The sequence below is a fragment of the Nycticebus coucang genome, chromosome 11 (genome assembly GCF_027406575.1).
Source record: "Nycticebus coucang isolate mNycCou1 chromosome 11, mNycCou1.pri, whole genome shotgun sequence".
NCBI classification, from domain to species: Eukaryota; Metazoa; Chordata; class Mammalia; order Primates; family Lorisidae; genus Nycticebus; species Nycticebus coucang.
In genome coordinates, this window is record NC_069790.1 from 24,086,542 (window position 1) to 24,108,914 (window position 22,373).

A 22,373-nucleotide genomic window follows, 5' to 3' on the forward strand; every position below is an offset into this window, starting at 1 on the left:
TAAGACCCCATCTCTACTAAACGTAGAATAACTAGAGCCAGGCGTGGTGGCGGGCACCACAGCTCTCTACTCAGGATGACAGAGTGAGATTCTGTCTCAGCACCACAACAAAAGAGGAATGGTCTGAAAAAAATGGCAAAATGGTCTCAAAATCCAAATTCCTGCTTCTGAGAAGAAGCACAGAGCTTTTAAAGGTTCTGATCCCACTATCTCATTTTGGGCCAAGACAATCTCCTGGCCTCTGCCTGGAGCCATCCATCCCTCTTTAGCTAAAACAGTCTTGTGACCTCCACCTGGATTAATCTCATCTTTAGCTCTTTCCTGTGGCACAAAAACAAGGAGACATTCCCTGCCCCTCCCAAACATGGGCCTGAGGCAGGGATGCAGGTTTCAGTTCCTAAAAAGTTGAGGAGTCAGAAAACATTTGCCATTCCCCATACAACAGTAGCCTCTTTAGTGCAATAAATAGTAAATTCATAAACATGTGTGTCCAGAAAAAACTAAAGTATTATGTGGGTCATTACGAAAGTTTTAAGATATGCAAAAGTCAAGAAACATGAAATCCACATGGACAGAAACAAATGAAGCCCTCCCAGCAACACCAATAAGCTGAGCAAACTGAAACTTGCACAGGTGAATCAGAAAGAACACTGTCAACTGTGTTTCTTTTTTTTTTTTTTTTGTAGAGACAGAGTCTCACTGTACCGCCCTCGGGTAGAGTGCCGTGGCGTCACACGGCTCACAGCAACCTCTAACTCCTGGGCTTCCGCGATTCTCTTGCCTCAGCCTCCCGAGTAGCTGGGACTACAGGCGCCCGCCACAATGCCTGGCTATTTTTTTTTGTTGTTGCAGTTTGACCGGGGCTGGGTTTGAATCCGCCACCCTCAGCATATGGGGCCGGCGCCCTACTCAATGAACCACAGGCACCGCCCTCAACTGTGTTTCTTAAAAGTGAAATGACAAACCATAACACGGTCTGTCTCAAGTGTCTCAGAACTTTTAATGACCTACGTATAAGATCCCTAATTATCTATTCTGCAGGTGGCCCATGAGCACAAATCCTTACATACTCAGAGTCACAAAATTACACAGGTAAGTGTCACCACCTAGATTCCATCTTCAATCCAGGACCATCAGCTCCTCTACCACCCTGTCATAGTACAATGAAAAAAGTTGGGCAGTAAATTAGAATCTTCCTATATCAACAGCAACAGTGTACACAAGCAACCACTGAGCTCTGGTGATTCTGGAAACTCTGGGACTGGTCGTCACAATGCAAGTAGCATTTTTGCCTATTAGAAAAAGAAACCCCCAAACGTGTAGGAAATCAGCCTTTCTGAGCCAATACTTGGTAAAGGTGATACCTTTGAGAAATTAAGAAGAGGCATCCTTTCTCCTCTGGGTAGATTTTCTCCAAGCCAGACAGTGTGGCTTGACATGCAGGATCAAGTCTGTATTTCTGCTCCCACCTCCCCCACCTTCTTCCAGCTGCCCTGTGCAGAAACAACTTCTAGAATCCTGTGCAGCAGCCCTGGAAAGTAGGGGATTTTTTTGTTTGTTTAATTTCAGATTAATATGAGGGTACAAATGTTTAGGTTACATTGTGAATTTTCTTTTTTATTATTTTGCTTGAGTATTTGGATACAAAAGTTTTTAAATACCTATCTTAACTCTCTCTGAGATTCATACTACATAATCTTCCATTGTTATGTGACCAAATATTCTAAATATGCCACTTGGAATAACATACTCATAATTAAAAGCAAATTACCTTTTACACCACCAAATGATCCATAAGTCATATTGCAGGCTGTTCTCTGAAGATTGTGTTCATACATCAATTTGATCTGATATTGGTTCCCATGTTCCACATTACCCAAGGTTCCTGAGAAGGAAAACAAAGGATTACATTAAAAAACATTAATTTGTTCTTATCCTCTATACCAATTCCAAATAATTCAATTTCAGTGAAATTTAAAAATGACAAAAAACTAAAATATTACTTGTTATGAATGATCAGCATACTGAAGACACAGAAAGCCAGCAGAGTTAAAACAATTTACGCTTCAGTTAGATTATACCATTAGATGAAACACTATCCTGGGGGACGTTTTAAATAACAACAATACCCTCTAATTTCAGTTCTGAAATAAAAGGTTAAGTTCTTTGCATTTATAAAACACTAATAAAGCAAAGAAATAAATCCAAGTGTCAGTTTGGCGTCTGTGGCTCAAGTGGCTAAGGCGCCAGCCACATACACCTGAGCTGGCAGGTTCGAATCCAACAAAAAAATAGCCAGGCGTTGTGGTAGGTGCCTGTAGTCCCAGCTCACTTGGGAGGCAGAGGCAGGAGAATCACTTAAGCCCAGGAGTTGGAGGTTGCTGTGAGCTATGATGTGACAGCACTCTACCGAGGGCTACAGGGGGCTCTGTCACAAAAAATTAATTAATTAATTAATCCAAGTGTCTAAAAAAATTCCCAACACTTTTTCAAGCAATTAATTTTCCTGCCCCAACTCTGAAAATATTCAAGTTCCTAGTTATTTTCTAATCTAATGAAGAGATTTTCTATGCTTTCCTAAGCAAGTAAATATACTTCAAATAAAACACATTCTCCTGTCAAGAAAAATCTCCTTCAAAACATAGAAAAATACTTTCTCTTTTTTTTGACAGAGTCTCACTCTGTACCCTAGTTAGAGTGCCTGGCATCCTAGCTCACAGCAACCTCAAACTCTTGAGCTCAAATGATTTTCTTGCCTCAGCCTCCCAAGTACCTGGGACTACAGGTCCCCACTACAACACCCAACTAGTTTTTCTATTTTTAATAGAGACGAGGTCTCACTCTTGCTCAGGCTGATCTCAAACTCCTGAGATTCACCTGCCTCAGCCTCCCAGAGGGCTAGGATTACAGGCATGAGCCAATGCGCCTGGCCCTCTCTCTGTATTTAATAGCTTTTATGTGCTATGATCACTTTCTAGTACTTTCCAGATAAGAAAAGAATCTTTGAGAGTACATAGAGCTACAGTTCTGTGCTCAAGCAAGAAAATTACCATGAAAAGAGGCAATGCAAAGAAAAAGGACTCAGAGAGCAACTTTTTCCATGAAGAAGCATTTTTGTCACTCCCTCAACATACAAACATTGATAAAAATTGTAAATAATCATATAGCCAATGAATAGCCCTCAGACTAGTGAATATTTGATCATTAAGACAAGGTAAACTATATATATTATCTATACAAGAGCATTTATTTGGGGTGTTATTGTTCTGAAGAATTTATCAACATACATTGGGTTATAACTATTGCCCTGGTTTTCAGTACCCCACTTTGAAATTTTCCCGCCCATTTCTTGCTATGTTCTTTTTTTTTTTTTTTTGGTAGAGACAGAGTCTCACTTTACTGCCCTCGGTAGAGTCCTGTGGCGTCACAGCTCACAGCAGCCTCCAGCTCTTGGGCTTACATGATTCTCTTGCCTCTCTTGTTGCAGTTTGGCTGGGGCTGGGCTTGAACCCGCCACCCTCGGTATATGGGGCCAGTGCCCTACTCACTGAGCCACAGGCGCCACCCTCTTGCTATGTTCTTAATTAGGAAATAACTGACTTTACTCTCCATTCTTCCTACAAAGCACTCACTTACACAAGTTTCCCCTGTTTAATTATGCACTTGATTAGAAGTTCCAGAGACTAGTTCAGCACCTGTGGCTCAAGCAGCTAAGGCACCAGCCACATACACCTGAGCTGGCGGGTTCGAATCCAGCCCAGGGCCCACCAAACAACAATGACGGCTGCAACCAAAAAATAGCTGGGTGTTATGGCAGGTGCCTGTAGTCCCAGCTACTTGAGAGGTTGAGGCAAGAGAATCGCTTGAGTCCAGGAGTTGGAGGTTGCTGTGAGCTGTAATGTCACAGCACTCTATCCAGGGCGACAGCTTGAGGCTCTGTCTCAAAAAAAAAAAAAAAAGAAGTTCCAAAGACTGAGTCTTGAAACAGTCGAAACCCCCACCAGGAGATTACCTCAAGGCCACAGTTCACCTATAGATAAACAGCCTTGTAGACGCGGCTCACACCTGTAATCCTAGCACTCTTGAAAGCACATGTAGTGAGAATAAGATGGAGTCTCTCAGGCTAGGGCCTACATGATGCAGCTGGTCTGGTCAGTTTAGGTCCTGCTGACCTTCACCCCCTGTCTCCTATTCTTATTGTTTTGCAAATTTAGCTCCCACCCTAAAGATGTCCATCTTGAATAGTTTAGGAAATAACTTTTTTTTTTGGTAGTTTTTGGCCAGGGCTGGGTTTGAACCCACCACCTCCTGCATATGGGGCCAGCACCCTACTCTGTTGAGCCACAGGCACCGCCCAGGAAATTAACTTTTGAATTGGAAATGTTGTAATAGATTGTCACTGAGTTGTCTGATCTTTGCTGTGAACCATTATGTATAAAAAACTGTGATTTTGGATCGGTGCCCGTAGCACAGTGGTTATGACACTGGCCACATGCACCAAGGCTAGCAGGTTCAAACTCAGCCTGGACCAGCTAAACAGCAATGACAACTGCCAACAAAAAAATAGCTGGGCGTTGTGGCCGGCACCTATAGTCCAAGCTACTTGGGAAGGCAGAGGCAAGAGAATTACTTAAGCCCAAGAGTTTGAGGTTGCTATGAGCTATGACGCGACAGCACTCTACCCAGGGCAACATAGTGAGACTCTGTTCCAAGAAAGAAAAACAATTGTGATTTTGGTGGGCGCTGGCCACATACACAGAGGCTGGTGGATTCGAATCCAGCCAGAGCCTGCTAAACACCAATAACAGCAATAACAACAAAACAGCCGGGCTTTGTGATGGGCACCTATAGTCCCAGCTATTTGGGAGGCTAAGGCAAAAGAATCACTTGAGCCCAAGAGTTTCAGGTTGCTGTGAGCTGTGATGCGATAGCACTCTACCCAGAGCAACAGCTTAAGACTCAGTCTCAAAGAAAAAAAAAAAAAAAAAAAAAAACTGTGATTTTGGAAATGGAAGAAGAAAACAGTCTCACTGTTCTCCAGAATCACTAGCCTTCTGATAAGTAAAATTTGGTGAATCTATCCCCGTCTCTGCATATTAGCTGACAGTGACAGGTCCAGCTCATGCAGTAACACTCTGGGAGGCTAAGGCAGGTGGATTGCCTAAGCTCAGGAGTTGGAGACAAGCCTGAGCAAGACACGGACCCTGTCTCTACCAAAAATAGAAAAAGTAGCCAGGCACTGTGGGGTAAGCCTATAGTCCCAGCTACTTGAGAGGCTGAGGCAAGAGAATCACTTGAGCCAAGAGTTTGAGATTGCTGTGAGCTATGATGACACCATGGTACACGGGATAGGGCTACATAATGAGACTGTCTCAAAAGAAAAACAAAAACCCTCCTTCAAGACAACAGCCTTCCAGATAATGCCAGCCCATTCACACCAGGTAGAGCAATAATTCAAGACCAAGATAAGTCACACTGATCAGCACCTTTCATACCAAATTCCCTTTTAAACCCCTAACCTCAGCCCAAGACTTCAAATTAGTTTTTCTGAGGCAGGAGCCTTGACCATTTCCCCCCTGCTAGCTCTGGAATGAAGTCACTTTCCTTCACTACACCTAGTCCTTGTTATTGGCTTTTCCATGTGGCCTGCACTCAATTATTTTTATCTCTGTTTTAGGACTGGGGCACCTTAAGTTCAAAGAACATTTTGAGAAACTTTTCAAAATCACATAAGTGGTAAAGGACATAGTATTAAAACCTTATCTTTATAACCAGGCAGCGTGCATCTTAGTGCCTAATTGTCCCACTATTTACTGACTTTCAGGGAACTTGGTCCTCCCTCCACCCCAGTAAAGATAATAATGTCCACAGATATTGTCAATGACAATTTCTAAAAATAAAACACCATTAAGAATATGCAATTTCGGGCGGGCCTGTGGCTCAGTGAGTAGGGCGCCGGCCCCATATGCCGAGGGTGGCGGGTTCAAACCCAGCCCCAGCCAAACTGCAACCAAAAAATAGCCGGGCGTTGTGGCGGGCGCCTGTAGTCCCAGCTACTCCGGAGGCTGAGGCAAGAGAATCGCTTAAGCCCAGGAGTTGGAGGTTGCTGTGAGCCGTGTGACGCCACAGCACTCTACCCAAGGGCGGTACAGTGAGACTCTGTCTCTACAAAAAAAAAAAAAAAAAGAATATGCAATTTCCACTGATGGGTGCCAGACAGACTATGCATGCTATCCCAAAATAGGCCTATTTGGCATATAGATTATTTTGAACTAAAAGACATAGAGAAACAGCAGGAAAAACCATAAAAACAGGGCAGAAGTTTAACTTTTAGAAAATAAATTTACATTTATAAAGGAAATCCCCATTTATAAAGATACTTCCCAATCCAGTGTCACAAAAAGGACTCTTATCAATGGAGATGGCCCAACTTAAATCAACATAAGAAACTTCACTAAATAATTGGTGTTTAGCATACGTTTCTTGATCATCTTCTCATAACTTGCCTTTGCTGCCCAGAAACCCAAAACCAATTTTCCTTTGTTCAGCCTAAAATGGTCTTCAAACCCAAAGTCCAACTGCACCTTTGGGTTACTCATGGCTGATGCTCCCAACTACACATGTGCAATGCACATGTTAATACATTTCTGTTTGTCTTTAGCCAGTCTAATTTGCAGGGTCCCAAACTAAAAAACCTATGATGAGGACTCAGTGGCTCACGCCTATAATCCTAGCACTCTAAAGGGCCAAGATGGGTAGATTGATGGAGATCAGAAGTTCAAGACCAGCCTGAGCAAGAATAAGACCCTGTCTCTAAAAAGTAGCTGGGCATTGTGGTGGGCATCTGTGGTTCCAGCTACTCAGGAGGCTAAGACAAGAGGATCACTTGAGCCCAGGAGTTGGAGGTTGCTGTGAGCTATGATCCTAGGGCACTCCACTAAGGGCAACATAGTGAGACTGTCTCAAAAAAAAAAAAAAGAAAGAAAAGAAAAGAAAAAGAAAGAAAGAAAACCTATGACGGTAGAAGAAAAGATTTTTTTTCCCTCCCCTATACCACCTTCACCTCTCTCAATGTGGCCTTCCACCTCCTTTGAAGGGTGGAGGGTTATACTCTGGCTTCTCTTTGGACTGTATACATCTTTCACCTTAAAAGATGGAAGGTTGGGTTAAATTAAATGAAATTTGGCCTGAGGATTCCTCTGGTAATTCTGGAATTACCAGAAACCAAGTGCTATCTAACTTTGGAATAGTCTCAGCTAATCACAGCAGCTGACTTTCAACTAATCGTAGGTAGTCAACTGATAAGACCATGCTCAAATAAAGCAATTGCTGAGCTATAACCCAGCAAACTGTTTCTTTACCTTGCTTCCATTTTCTATCCATAAATGCTGCCTGCCCGTGTTGAAGAGCAGAGCTCTCTGAACCCTTAAAGGTTCTGAGGGCTACCCTATTCCCAAATAGAGTAATTCTTTGCTCAATTAAACTATTTTAAATTTATTTGTCTGAAGTTTTTCTTTTCAGGTAAAAGAGATAAAACTCAAAAGGGAGAATTTCTTGGAGGAGAATCATTTCTACTCAGTCCATGCACCTTTGAAAATAGTTAACAATAATTTCACATACCATTAAAATAAAAAACAAAGAGAATGAACTGTGACGCTACAGCACTCTACCCAGGGTGACAGCTTGAGACTCTGTCTCAAAAAAAAAAAAAAAGAAAAGAAAGAGAAATATTAAATTTGCCAGCTTACCCTGATAGGAGATGAAGGCTTCCTGTAATCTAAAGGTAGTAAAATCACTGAGGTACCAAGAAACTGAGGGGTAAATCACACCTAACCAGCCACATGGGGAAAAACTAAAACAAAACAAAGAAAAACCTATGGTATTGGCTCGGCACCTGTGGCTCAAGCGGCTAAGGTGCCAGCCACATACACTTGAGCTGGTGGGTTCGAATACAGCCCAGCCCACCAAATAACAATGACTGCTGCAACCAAAACATAGCAGGCACCTGAGGCGGAGGCAGGAGAATCGCTTGAGCCCAGAAGTTGGAGGTTGCTGTGAGCTGTGACGCCACAGCACTCCACCCAGGATGACAGCTTCAGGCTCTGTCTCAAAAAAAAGGAAAAGAAAAGAAAAACCTATGGTATTAATCTAAGGAAAGTCCTGCCCTCCAAGACACCAAAAAAAAAGAAGCTCCAAAAGGCAGCTAGTCTACCACTACAGAAATTACAAATTTGAATTCTGTATGCACCTACCATCATCAATCCCTCTGAATAGGGAAGCACTTAATGCAGGCCTGCTAGCCAAAAGGCAGATCAGAAAGATAGGAACTCACATCCCAGAAGATGTGAATCAGCAGTCAATATTTAAACAAATTTGGTGTGAAATGACACTGGAAGTTTGTGAAACTCCAAATGCACTGGTAAATTTTAAATTTGAGGTAACAGTACTTTAAAACTTAAAAATGCCCCAACAATAAAAAAAAAAAAAACTTAAAAATGCAACTATTATAAACAAAGACTATCTTCCTTAGATAACCACCTGTACTAAAGATAGCATTTGAGAATCTAAAATTTCTGACCTTTTTTCGCCATAAAAAGGAATCAATGACATAATATTAAAATTATTGAAACAGATTTTGCCTTTAGATATACAAACCGAATATAGTAAGTGTATATGATTATAGTCTACATAAAGCTAAAGTTAATACAGGGTGACCATAAATGTAATTTTACATTGCACATGAACTCTATGGCCACCCAGTATAATGTTTCATCAATTAGAAAGTACATGAATATTCAAACATTTATGCTATTGGCAATTTGATCTTTTTTAAACGAGATCAAAAAATTCTCTGGAAAAATCAAAGGTCATCTTGATAAGTTTTCAGTACAATTTTAGATAACTTTTGAGCAATCTAAGGATGTTATATAAATTCAAAGCCATTGCAGATCAAGTAAAAGTACCTTGTGTTAAATAACCAAATTACATTACACAAGCCTGTCAAAAGTAAAGAACCACATCTTTTTTGCCTCCTCATGGAAGCCACCAATATTTTATAAATAAGTCAGATGCTTAGTAATTGCTTGTTGAGTAGTACACATTTTTGTAAAAGAATATTAAAAAGAACATAATCCTGGCTCGGTGCCCATAGCTCAGTGGTTAGGGTACTGGCCACATGCACCTGGGCTGGCGGGTTCGAACCCAGCCCAGGCCTGCTAAACAACAGTGACAACTGTAACCAAAAAAATAGCCGGTCTTGTGGCAGGCACCTATAGTCCCAAGCTACTTGGGAGGGTGAGGCAAGAGAATCCCTTAAGCCCAAGCGTTTGAGGTTGCTGTGAGCTGTGACACCAGAGCACTCTACCGAGGGCAACATAATGAGACTCTGTCTCAAAAAATAATAAAATAGGGGCGGCGCCTGTGGCTCAGTGAGTAGGGTGCCAGCCCCATATACCGAGGGTCGCGGGTTCAAACCCGGCCCCGGCCAAACTGCAACAACAAAATAGCCAGGTGTTGTGGCGGGCATCTATAGTCCCAGCTACTTGGGAGACTGAGGCAAGAGACTTGCCTAAACCCAGGAGTTGGAGGTTGCTGTGAGCTGTGATGCCACTTTATTCCCCACCCAGGGCAATAAAGTGATACTCTGTCTCTATAAAAATATAAAAATAATAATAATAAAATATATAAAAAATAATAAAATATATAAATAAATAAATAAAATATAATAATAATAATAATAAAATAAAAAATAAATATGTTCACACATATGTAACCATTTACTGAAACACTAAAGCCCATCAGAAAGGAATCTGAGATGTCATGTGATACTTTGTCTTTACCAGAGGATAAGATAGGCTAACTTCAGCTCAGCAAGACACTGTTTTCATTAAGCATATATTTGAGGACACACTGCTCACCAAAAAGAAATCAACACAGTAACCTCTGACTTTTAAGGGTTGTTTGTTAAGTCCAGGAGACTTAACTTTAGAAAGTGACCTCTAGTTCACCTCAATTAAAAAAAAAAAAAAAAAAAGCACGTAGACTATAAAAGAAAACAAAAAATACTTGGGGGCGGGGCGTTGAGGGAAAGATGTCCAGTTCAGCTCACATGTTCATCTGCTGACACCAGTGGTTTTACTTAAACTAGAAAAGGTTTATGCTTCCCATTACAGTAAAAGCTAGGTAAAAGTTCAGTCTGGAACCTCAAGAAACATTCAAGAGAACAAAAACATTAACTTCCCATGATTCTCAATTTAAGCCAAGCCAGGAAAAATACACAAATTGTCAGCCCATGAATATCATAAGAGGCTGAAGAAATGAAAGACAGAAGGGAAATGAGGTAGGGCAAAAGGGAATGTAGTTTGGACAAATCCTAGTCCCCAGAGAATACAAAGCTTTTAAATGAATACAAAGAACAAAAGGGCAATAAAATCACCATTCCCTCAGCAAAAAAAAATGTTCATTTTCAACACTTATTTGAAGGATACCAATGTCCTATAAACAATTTTTCACCAAAAATACCAGTTTCTTTCAGTAGGCTTTTTTGATAAGCATACATTTTATCATTTGTCTATGCTCTAAGCGCCAGTGGAAATCTAGAAGCTTCTGCCTTTCTGGGCCATACTTCAAACAGGACCAGGGAAGGCCAAGTGGTCCAATATAATTTCTAGTTTCTAAAATATCCCACTCTGCCTTGCTCAGAGTCCCCCCTTAGAACCCCTAGAAGGCAGTAATTCTCCAAGAAATATTTAGAGCAGCAATTCTCAACCTGTGGGTCATGACCCACACGAACTGTATTAAAGGGCCACGGCATTAGGAAGGTTGAGAACCAGTGATTTAGAGTAACTGTAACTGTGGATAAGTTATCCTTCTCCAAGGCCTGTACAAACTAGTTAATGAAATATCATTCATAGTTATCAGACTTATAATCAAAATCAGAGGAACAACTAGATACATGCAATAAAGCAGTATATGTCATACATTCTCCATTTCTTCTGGAATACTAAATGTGTGCCGGATCACGAGGAGGAGGAACATGAAACCACGTTCTTTTCCCTTGAAACCAGTGACAGTATACATCAGGCCTCTGATATAAACAGAGTAGAAAATAAAATGATAGTGGTAAGAGAGAAAGGGACGAAAACAACACATGGTAAAAAGTAAAAAAGAGAGCCACTGGTAATCTGTCAGTCCTACTGACAAATAGGTTTACTTGTTCATTCAACAAGTATTTACTGGATGTCTACCATATACCATATACCAATTTACCAAACCTGCTATGAAAATCTAAAAGATCTCCACCTCAAAAAGTCTGTCTAAGAATATCCAGCTCAGCGGCAATAAATATGCATCATTAAACAAATTGAAAGCAGGGCGGCGCCTGTGGCTCAGTCGGTAAGGCGCCAGCCCCATATACCAAGGGTGGCAGGTATCATACCCAGCCCGGGCTGAACTGCAACCAAAAAATAGCCGGGCGTTGTGGCGGGCGCCTGTAGTCCCAGCTGCTCGGGAGGCTGAGGCAAGAGAATCGCTTAAGCCCAGGAGTTGGAGGTTGCTGTGAGCTGTGTGATGCCACAGCACTCTACCCGAGGGCCATAAAGTGAGACTCTGTCTCTACAAAAAAAAAAAAAAAAAATTGAAAGCAAAATACAAAGAAAACCCAAATGAAGAGAATAAGTCTGCAGAATCCAAATCGTAGAAGCTAATATTTACAGCCAACTACAAATGAGAGTATCTTTTATATAAAGAATAGGCCCAGGCGGCACCTGTGGTTCAGTGAGTAGGGCACCGGCCCCATATACCAAGGGTGGCGGACTCAAACCTGGCCCCAGCCAAACTGCAACAAAAAAATAGCCAGGCGTTGTGGCAGGCACTTGTAGTTCCAGCTACTCAGGAGGCGGAGGCAAGAGAATCGCCTAAGCCCAGGAGCTGGAGGTTGCTGCGAGCTATGTGACACCACTGCACTCAACTGAGGGTGATAAAGTGAGACTCTATCTCTACCAAAAAAAAAAAAAGAGAGAGAGAGAAAGAATAGCCCCACAGACACTTAGCTTTTTCACACCCATAAAAAAATTCCCCAATGTTGACATCCATGAAAATACCTCTCAACCTGAACTAAAACTTATCTAATAATTGAAATTTTAAAAATGTACATTAGCCGGGGCGGCGCCTGTGGCTCAGTCGGTAAGGTGCCGGCCCCATATACCAAGGGTGGCGGGTTCAAACCCGGCCCCGGCCAAACTACAACCAAAAAATAGCCGGGCGTTGTGGCAGGCGCCTGTAGTCCCAGCTGCCCGGGAGGCTGAGGCAAGAGAATAGCTTAAGCCCAGGAGTTGGAGGTTGCTGTGAGCTGTGTGAGGCCACGGCACTCTACCGAGGGCCATAAAGTGAGACTCTGTCTCTACAAAAAAAAAAAAAAATGTACATTAGCCTTTAAACTTAATAAAGGCCAAAATGTTGAAATCACACCATGGTTAAACACTAAACTTGTATCCACAGAACTCAGTCGGAGAATGAAAGCTGATTAAGCCTCAAAATAAATGCCTTGAGACCCGACTGAGTGAAGACAACCAAAAGCAAAGAAACTGGAATTGTAAAAACACTTGAGGGTCACCAGAGAAATATACTTCATATCACTATGATTCAGCATCTAATCAATTTTCTTAGGTTAGAACTGTGGTTCCCAACCCACAGGCCACTGACTAGTACTGGTCCATGGCTTGTTAGGAACCCAGCCACACAGAAGGTGAGCTGGTGGTGAATGAAGCTTCAACTGTATTTACAGTTACTCCCCATCACTTGCAACACAACCCAAGCTCCACCTTCTGTCAGAAGGATCAGCGTTAGAATCTCACAGGACAGTAAACTCTACTGTAAACTGCACATGTGAGAGATCTAGGTTGCCCCTCCTTATGGGAATCTAACGCCTAATGATCTGAGGTGTAGCTGAGGCCGTGATGCTACTCCTGGGGAGCAGCTAATAATAGATTATCATTAACAGAGAGGTTTGCCTATACAGAGATCATAATAAATCAATGGCTTGCTTCGTATCAAAACCATCCTCTCCACCAGTCCGTAGTAAATTTATCTTCCATAAAACTGGTCCCTGGTGCCAAAAAAGGTTGGGGAACACTGCTGTAGAACATTTCTTAAGACTTGAGTGCCGTAAGTACCCAAAATGGTCCTCTATTAGAGGCTATCCTGAACATAAGTCCTGAAAAGCAAGAGATTATGAGGAATTCTCTGCTAGAAATATAAATGAAAACAGCAGACAAAAAAACCGTAATAACTATTACAAGACAAGAAAACCTTCAACTGGATGTTTTGTGTTCTCTACCAAGTCAGCACTAGGGAATATCTATTCTTATATAATACTAAGAAGTCCAGTTTGCAATATAAATGCTACATTAGAAAAAAAAACATTTCGTACCTGAGACAAAGTAGACAGAAAGTTTTCTAGAATGCAATACAGCCAAATGGAGCATTTCTGTACCTCTGAAAAATGGAGAAAGTTTTAAGAGTTTTTAAATATTAGTTTCAAATATAACCAAAATGTCATAAAATAACTTCAAAATGATTTTATAACCACAGCTACTTGAGTAAATAAAACAATCTATTAGTTAACATTCTAAACTAAAAAATGGCCAATTTGACAATCTCAGAGACTCAAGGACTCTGCCTCAAGGAGCTGCTTTCACACTGAAGCCAATGGAGCCTCCAGGAAAGAGTGAGGCCCTTTTGTGAGTGTTCTTTCAATAAAGAAATCCAAGTCCTGGTCCTGTCTTCCTATCTAACACAGCAGTGACTTTAAGCAAGTTGCTTGATTTCTCTAAGCCTATTTCTCCTTCTGGAAATAAGAAGTTTCAATTAAATAAAATAAAATAGGTTGAGCATAATGGATGGCTCATGCCTATAATCCTAGTACCCTGGGAGATCAAGACAGGAGGATCTCTTGAGCTCAGGAGTTCAGAGACCAGACTGATCAAGAGTGAAATCCTGTCTCTCCTAAAAATAGAAAAATTGGCCAAGTGTGGTGGTAGGCACCTGTAGTCCCAGCTACTTGGGAGACTGAGGCAGGAGGAACATTTAAAACACAGGAGTTTGAGGTTGTTGTGAGCTAGGGTAATGCCATGGCACTCTAGACTGGGAAACAGAGTAAGACTCCATTTCAAAAAAAATAAAAAAAGATAAATAAAATAACATGAAAGCACCTTGTAAAGTATAAAGTACCACAAAAGGCTAATCACTATTAGTAAATAGCATTAAATATCATTTCCAGCTATGAAATTTCATTAAAAGTATTAAAAATATTTGAATTTGAACTAAATCTCAAATAGAAATAAACTACCAATATCACCTCTATACTTCTCAGGCCATATCAAATGGTTTCAGAAACAGCAGCCATGGCACAGTCTAGAGATGCTAAATTCAGTCTTCAAGGGTCAAATCAGTGGTTGTTAGTGAGTACAAAGTATAAATGGCTGTAATTAACCGGAGACTGTAACCAGACTAAAGGAGGTGGCTACTACCTGGTTCTGGGTTTATGGCAAGATGCTGACATTATTCAAGAAAATCCAGAAAAAAAGAAATTTTATGCAGAATTTCACGGTTCTTAACTGTCAGCAACTCTTTTAAATTTAAAACATTGTGCAGGCTCACATATGCAAGCAAGCCTCCAGTCTACAACCTCTGATTCAGATTTTGTTCAAAACTACAAGGACTATAATTGAAACCTAAAGACCTGGATTAGGGTTCTGACTCTCTGCACCCTACTATATGTGTGATCATTTAATCTTTCAGAGCGTTAGTATCTCATTTACAAAATTGATATCTTCAAAACAGTGGAACAATGGATATATAAATACTCATCAGTATTTATGAGATACAAATACTCATATTTATGAGATCAGTATTTATGAGATCAGAAAATGCAAATGTATATTATACAACTATCACATAATCAATATTGTCATAATCAACATAATCAACAAAAAATACTCGCCAAAAAAAGAGCTTAACTTTAAAAAAATGAGAGAAAATCAGCAATATCATTAAGAAAAATATGAAGTTCAAGCTAATAAATGGTTTTCTAAAATAAATTAGGTTTAAAAGTAAAGTACTTTGAAATAGAGATATTATAGAAGGAAGATTGACTTTGTGGAATGAGCTGACTTCTTTCGAGAAACTATAGGACCTCTCTAACCCAAATAAGTAATTCATTTTAACTTTAAAGTTAAGAGCCACAAAGCAATGCTTATCTGCTACTTCATCTAATTATTTAAACAGACACTTATATAACTATCTATTTCTTTATTTGGTTATTTTCAAAAGCATACCTCTTTTCCTTTAGGATTCAATGTCAAGCATCTTAGGTCTGTTCCTATAAAAAGGTCCTAAATTATTCTATCTTAAATACATAGGTTTCCACATAAAAAAGCATTCAGCACATAAGGAACATCTAGGTGACAATACAGAAAATATTTCTAATTCACTGATAGTCTTCTTTGAAGAATCCACGGAAGTGACACACTCCAAGTATTTTACCTGGATTGACATACTCCAAGTAAAATACCAAGATTAGACTGTACTTACGATACAAACTTTCCTACTTCCACTTGAAGTATTGGATCTTGCAGATGTACTTCTAGAAGCAAATCTTCAGCTTGAGCTCCATCTCTTGTTTTTAAAGGATGGGGACTGAAGATTCTTAGGTATCCCATAAAGCTACCCACAATTATTTTATCTGTAGAAAGATTTTTAAAAGATATAGGAAGAAATAAACATTAGCAAATTTCTTTGGATTAAAAACTTTCTTTTTTTTTTTTTAATTTATTTATTTATTTTTTGTAGAGATAGAGTCTCACTGTACCGCCCTCGGGTAGAGTGCTGTGGCGTCATACAGCTCACAGCAACCTCTAACTCTAGGGCTTACACGATTCTCTTGCCTCAGCCTCCGGAGCAGCTGGGACTACAGGCGCCCGCCACAACGCCTGGCTATTTTTTTTGTTGTTGTTGTTGTTATTGCAGTTTGACAGGGGCTGGGTTTGAACCCGCCACCCTCAGCATATGGGGCCAGCGCCCTACTCACTGAGGCACAGGCGCCGCCCCCGATTAAAAACTTTCTAATGTCTAAAAGAGATATCTAATAATTAAACAAATCCAGTCTTCCTTCATATACAAAGGCCACTATGTCAATAACAGATGTAATAAAAGTAAACAGGCTTCATATTTGAAGGCTTCATATCTGCATGCAGCCCACAGGCTGTAGGTTGGGCACCCCTGGAACTGATTTCATCATAAAGTGTCAACTCTACAACTGGTTGTGGCTGATGAAAACACAGTTGGGTTCCCAATCCTCAACAGATAAAGTACATTGTTTAACAATAGCTAGTCTTGGGTACAAGAGAGGGAAGTGGTAGGATGGCTATTCTGAGTTAAATTGTGTCCCTCACCCCCCCCAAAATTATGTTGAAGTCTTAACCCAAGGTACCTGTGAAGGTGACCTGATTTGGAAACAGGTCTTTGCAAATGTAATCAAGTTAAAATGAGGTCACTGTCAATTAGGAGTCACTTGACAAGTCTAGAAGGTTTGAAGAAGACTTAAATCTCCAAACTTTTCTAAAATACTGCCCACTGAGCTTCGGATGTAACCTGCCCTAATCCCCATTTCTATTCACTAAACAACGAAGTCAGAATGGCCAAGCCCGCCTGGTGACAAGCTAATCCCCTGAAGCAAAATGCATGATTATTAGAATAGTCTGCAGGACCACTACAGATCTCAGGTAACAGTATGATTCTCACACATTTCAAGCTATAGTTGATTACTATAACATGAAATTACTCAGGGATTAATGAACAGGCAGGCATTAAATGAAAAGCCATTAAGGCCTTTCTTTTTTCCTTGAGAGGTGAAGGCTCATTGTGCTGCCCAGGCTAGGCTTGAACTCCTAGATCCAAGTGATTGATTCTCCCACCTCAACCTCTTGAATAGCTAAGACCATAGGTACACTGCACTGCACCCAGTGCTAAAGCCATTTTCTTCAAGTGGTTCATTTCTTTCTCTTTTCGTTCTTTTATTTTCATTTTACTTACTTATTTTGCTGAGTGTATCTGATTATAAGAATCCACTACAATTTATCCTACTAAGGCCCTTTTCTGGAGTTAATAATCAAAAATATTCCAGGTCAACAAAAAAGAGAACTAACTCAACCCACTATATTAGACAGTCATGGCTTCTTGTCCATTCCCCAGATTCAGAGGCTGGGGAATGCAGTCCCCAATGGGACTTAACCTTAAGTTACCAATTTTCCTACTCTTTCATCTTAATATTTAAAATTTTCCTTCTCCTCTTTTCCTCTACTATTATATATAGGGTTGTAAACAGCATACATACCATTTAGCCTAAAGGCAGAAAAATATTGAAAGAGAATCACAACTGAATATCATAAGAAAAAGAGATACCACCCAGAGATCCGCAACTTGAAAAGCAAGGGCTCCCTGCAACTGCCTCTGAAGCAGTAGTACACATGGTTATTTCCTATTACAGATGGATAAGAACATGTATATGTGCAACTACAAGGGATAGTCCTGTGTGTTATAAATACTGAGTCACTAAGAGATAAATGTAGGGGCTACTTTCTTTTTTTTTTTTTTTTTTTATTGTTGGGGATTCATTGAGGGTACAATAAGCCAGTTACACTGATTGCAATTGTTAGGTAAAGTCCCTCTTGCAATCATGTCTTGCCCCCATAAAGTGTGACACACACTAAGGCCCCACCCCCCTCCCTCCATCCCTCTTTCTGCTTCCCCCCCCATAACCTTAATTGTCATTAATTGTCCTCATATCAAGATTGAGTACATAGGATTCATGCTTCTCCATTCTTGTGATGCTTTACTTAGAATAATGTCTTCCACTTCCATCCAGGTTAATACGAAGGATGTAAAGTCTCCATTTTTTTTAATGGCTGAATAGTATTCCATGGTATACATATACCACAGCTTGTTAATCCATTCCTGGGTTGGTGGGCATTTAGGCTCTTTCCACATTTTGGCAATTGTAAATTGAGCTGCAATAAACAGTCTAGTACAAGTGTCCTTATGATAAAAGGATTTTTTTCCTTCTGGGTAGATGCCCAGTAATGGGATTGCAGGATCGAATGGGAGGTCTAGGTTGAGTGCTTTGAGGTTTCTCCATACTTCCTTCCAGAAAGGTTGTACTAGTTTGCAGTCCCACCAGCAGTGTAAAAGTGTTCCCTTCTCTCCACATCCACGCCAGCATCTGCAGTTTGGAGATTTTGTGATGTGGGCCATTCTCACTAGGATTAGATGATATCTCAGGGATGTTTTGATTTGCATTTCTCTAATATATAGAGATGATGAACATTTTTTCATGTGTTTGTTAGCCATTCGTCCATTGTCTTTAGAGAAAGTTCTATTCATGTCTCTTGCCCATTGATATACGGGATTGTTGGCTTTTTTCATGGGGATTAATTTGAATTCTCTATAGATCCTGGTTATCAAGCTTTTGTCTGATTGAAAATATGCAAATATCCTTTCCCAATGTGTGGGTTGTCTCTTTGCTTTGGTTATTGTCTCCTTAGCTATACAGAAGCTTTTCAGTTTAATGAAGTCCCATTTGTTTACTTTTGTTGTTGTTGCCATTGCCATGGCAGTCTTCTTCATAAAGTCTCCCCCAGGCCAATATCTTCCAGTGTTTTTCCTATGCTTTCTTTGAGGATTTTTATTGTTTCATGCCTTAAATTTAAGTCCTTTATCCATCTTGAGTCAATTTTTGTGAGTGGGGAAAGGTGTGGGTCCAGTTTCAGTCTTTTACATGTAGACATCCAGTTCTCCCAACACCATTTATTGAACAGGGAGTCTTTTCCCCAAGGTAAAGTTCTTGTTTGGTTTATTGAAGATTAGGTGGTTGTAAGATGTTAGTTTCATTTCTTGGTGTTCAATTCGATTCCAAGTGTCTATGTCTCTGTTTTTGTGCCAGCACCATGCTGTCTTGACCACTATGGCTTTGTAGTACAGACTAAAATCTGGTATGCTGATGCCCCCAGCTTTATTTTTGTTACTAAGAACTGCCTTAGCTATACGGGGTTTTTTCTGGTTCCATACAAAACACAGAATCATTTTTTCCAAATCTTGAAAGTACGATGTAGGTACTTTGATAGGAATGGCATTGAATAGGTAGATTGCTTTGGGAAGTATAGACATTTTAACAATGTTGATTCTTCCCATCCATGAGCATGGTATGTTCTTCCATTTGTTAATATCCTCTGCTATTTCCTTTCTGAGGAGTTCATAGTTTTCTTTATAGAGGTCCTTCACCTCCTTCGTTAGGTATATTCCTAGGTATTTCATTTTCTTTGAAACTATGGTGAAGGGAGTTGTGTCCTTAATTAGCTTCTCATCTTGACTGTTATTGGTGTACACAAAGGCCACTGACTTATGGACATTGATTTTATATCCTGAAACATTACTGTATTTCTTGATGACTTCTAGGAGTCTTGTGGTTGAGTTTTGGGGTTCTCTAAGTATAAGATCATGTCGTCAGCAAAGAGGGAGAGTTTGACCTCCTCTGCTCCCATTTGGATTCCCTTTATTTCCTTGTCTTGCCTAATTGTATTGGCTAGAACTTCCAGCACTATTCCACCTTTACTATTCCACCTTTGAATAGTAAAGGTGACAGAGGACAACCTTGTCTGGTTCCAGTTCTAAGAGGAAAAGCTTTCAGTTTTACTCCATTCAGTAAAATATTGGCTGTGGGTTTGTCATAGATAGCTTCAATCAGCTTTAGAAATGTGCCACCTATGCCTATACTCTTCAGTGTTCTAATTAGAAAAGGATGCTGGATTTTATCAAATGCTTTTTCTGCATCTATTGAGAGGATCATGTGATCTTTATTTTTGCCTCTGTTAATATGGTGGATAACGTTTATGGACTTGCGAATGTTAAACCAGCCTTGCATCCCTGGGATGAAGCCTACTTGATCATGATGAATGACTTTTTTGATGATAAGCTGTAATCTATTGGCTAGGATTTTGTTGAGAATTTTTGCATCTATATTCATGAGTGAGATTGGTCTGAAATTCTCCTTTTTGTTTGGGTCTTTTCCTGGTTTTGGTATCAGGGTGATGTTGGCTTCATAGAATGTGTTGGGGAAGATTCCTTCTTCCTCAGTTTTTTGGAATAATTTCTGCAGTACAGGAATAAGCTCTTCCTTGAAGGTTTGATAGAATTCTGGAGTGAAGCCATCTGGACCAGGGCATTTTTTAGTTGGAAGCTTTTTTATTGTTTCTTTGATCTCAGTGCTTGAAATTGGTCTGTTCAGGAGGTCTATTTCTTCCTGGCTAAGTCTAGGGAGAGGGTGTGATTCCAAATATTGATCCATTTCCTTCACGTTGTCAAATTTCTGGGCATAGAGTTTCTGGTAGTATTCAGAGATGATCTCTTGTATCTCTGTGGGATCAGTTGTTATTTCCCCTTTATCGTTTCTGATTGAGGTTACTAGAGATTTTATTTTTCTATTCCTCGTTAGTCTGGCCAATGGTTTATCTATTTTATTTATTTTTTCAAAAAACCAACTCCTTGTTTCATTAATTTTCTGAATGATTCTTTTGTTTTCAATTTCATTGATCTCTGATTTGATTTTGGATATTTCTTTTCTTCTACTGAGTTTAGGCTTAGATTGTTCTTCTTTTTCCAATTCCATAAGATCTCTTGTGAGATTGTTGATGTGCTCTCTTTCTGTTTTTCGAATGTAGGCATCTAAAGCAATGAATTTTCCCCTCAAAACTGCTTTTGCAGTGTCCCAGAGGTTTTGGTAGCTTGTGTCCTCATTGTTGTTATGCTCAAGGAAGTTAATGATTTCCTGTTTTATTTCTTCCTGCACCCATCTGTTATTCAACAGAAGATTGTTTAATTTCCATGCCTTTGGGTGGGGTCGAGCATTTTTGTTAGAGTTGAGTTCCACCTTTAGTGCCTTATGGTCTGAGAAGATACAAGGTAAAATTTCAATTCTTTTGATTCTGTTGATATTTGTTTTGTGTCCCAGGATATGATCAATTTTGGAGAATGTTCCATGGGGTGATGAGAAGAATGTATATTCTTTGTCTTTGGGGTGGAGTGTTCTATATGCGTCTATCAAGCATAGTTGGTCTAAGGTCTCATTTAAATCTCTTATATCTTTGTTTAATTTCTGTTTAGAGGATCTGTCCAGCTCTGTAAGAGGAGTGTTAAAGTCCCCTGTTATGATGGTATTATCAGATATCATATTGCTCAGACTGAGTAAGGTCTGCTTCAAGAATCTGAGAGCATTTAAATTGGGTGCATAAATATTTAGAATTGAAATGTCTTCTTGTTGTAGTTTTCCCTTGACCAATATAAAGTGACCATTTTTGTCTTTTTTGACTTTAGTTGCTTTAAATCCACATGTATCTGAAAATAAGATTGCAACTCCTCTTTTCTTCTGAATTCCATTTGCCTGAAAAATTGTCTTCCAACCCTTGACTTGGAGCTTTAATTTGTCTTTTGAAGCCAGGTGTGTTTCTTGCAGACAGCAAATGGATGGCTTGTGTTTTTTAATCCAGTCAGCCAATCTATGTCTCTTCAGTGGGGAATTCAAGCCATTAACATTTATGGAGATAATTGATAAGTGTGGTAGTATTCTATTCGTCTTATTTGGTGAGAGTCCATTGCTTAGTTTTATCTTTTGCATCAGTGTGGAGGTTAGGTTCTGTCCTTTGATTTCTGAGTTCTTACTTTGCTGCTGATCCATTGTGGTGGTCAGTGTGCAGAACAGGTTGAAGTATTTCCTGTAGAGCTGGTCTTGTTGTGGCGAATTTCCTCAATGTTTGTATATCCGTAAATGATTTGATTTCTCCGTCAATTTTGAAGCTTAGCTTAGCAGGGTACAGAATTCTGGGCTGAAAATTGTTCTGTTTAAGTAGATTAAAGGTAGATGACCATTGTCTTCTTGCTTGGAAAGTTTCATTAGAGAAGTCTGCGGTCACTCTGATGGATTTGCCCCTGTAGGTCAACTGGCGCTTACTCCTGGCAGCTTGCAGAATCTTTTCTTTTGTCTTGACTTTGGACAGGTTCATCACAATGTGTCTTAGAGAAGCTCAGTTAGAGTTGAGGCGACCTGGGATCCGATAGCCCTCTGAAAGCAGTGTGTCAGAATCTTTGGTGATGTTTGGGAAATTTTCTTTTATAATATTCTCTAGTATGGCTTCCATTCCTCTGGGGCATTCTTCTTCCCCTTCTGGAATTCCTATAACTCGTATGTTGGAACGCTTCATAAAGTCCCATGATTCTGACAGTGAACGTTCTGCTTTCTCTCTCTTCTTTTCTGCCTCTTTTACTAT

At 40.0% G+C, this 22,373-nt stretch overlaps 1 protein-coding gene across 3 annotated transcripts in view; it reads right to left on the minus strand.

Moving 5' to 3' along the window:
* The window catches only part of BBS9 (Bardet-Biedl syndrome 9), a 610,039-nt gene that overhangs the window by 566,794 nt on the left and 20,872 nt on the right, over positions 1-22,373 (minus strand). For all 3 annotated transcript variants that reach the window (XM_053609065.1, XM_053609064.1, XM_053609066.1), the window contains exons 3-5: positions 15,592-15,742; positions 13,430-13,494; positions 1,772-1,885 (exon numbers count right to left, since the gene is read on the minus strand). In XM_053609065.1, the coding sequence (XP_053465040.1) occupies positions 1,772-1,885; positions 13,430-13,494; positions 15,592-15,742 (330 nt within the window). The remainder of the gene's footprint in view (positions 1-1,771; positions 1,886-13,429; positions 13,495-15,591; positions 15,743-22,373) is intronic.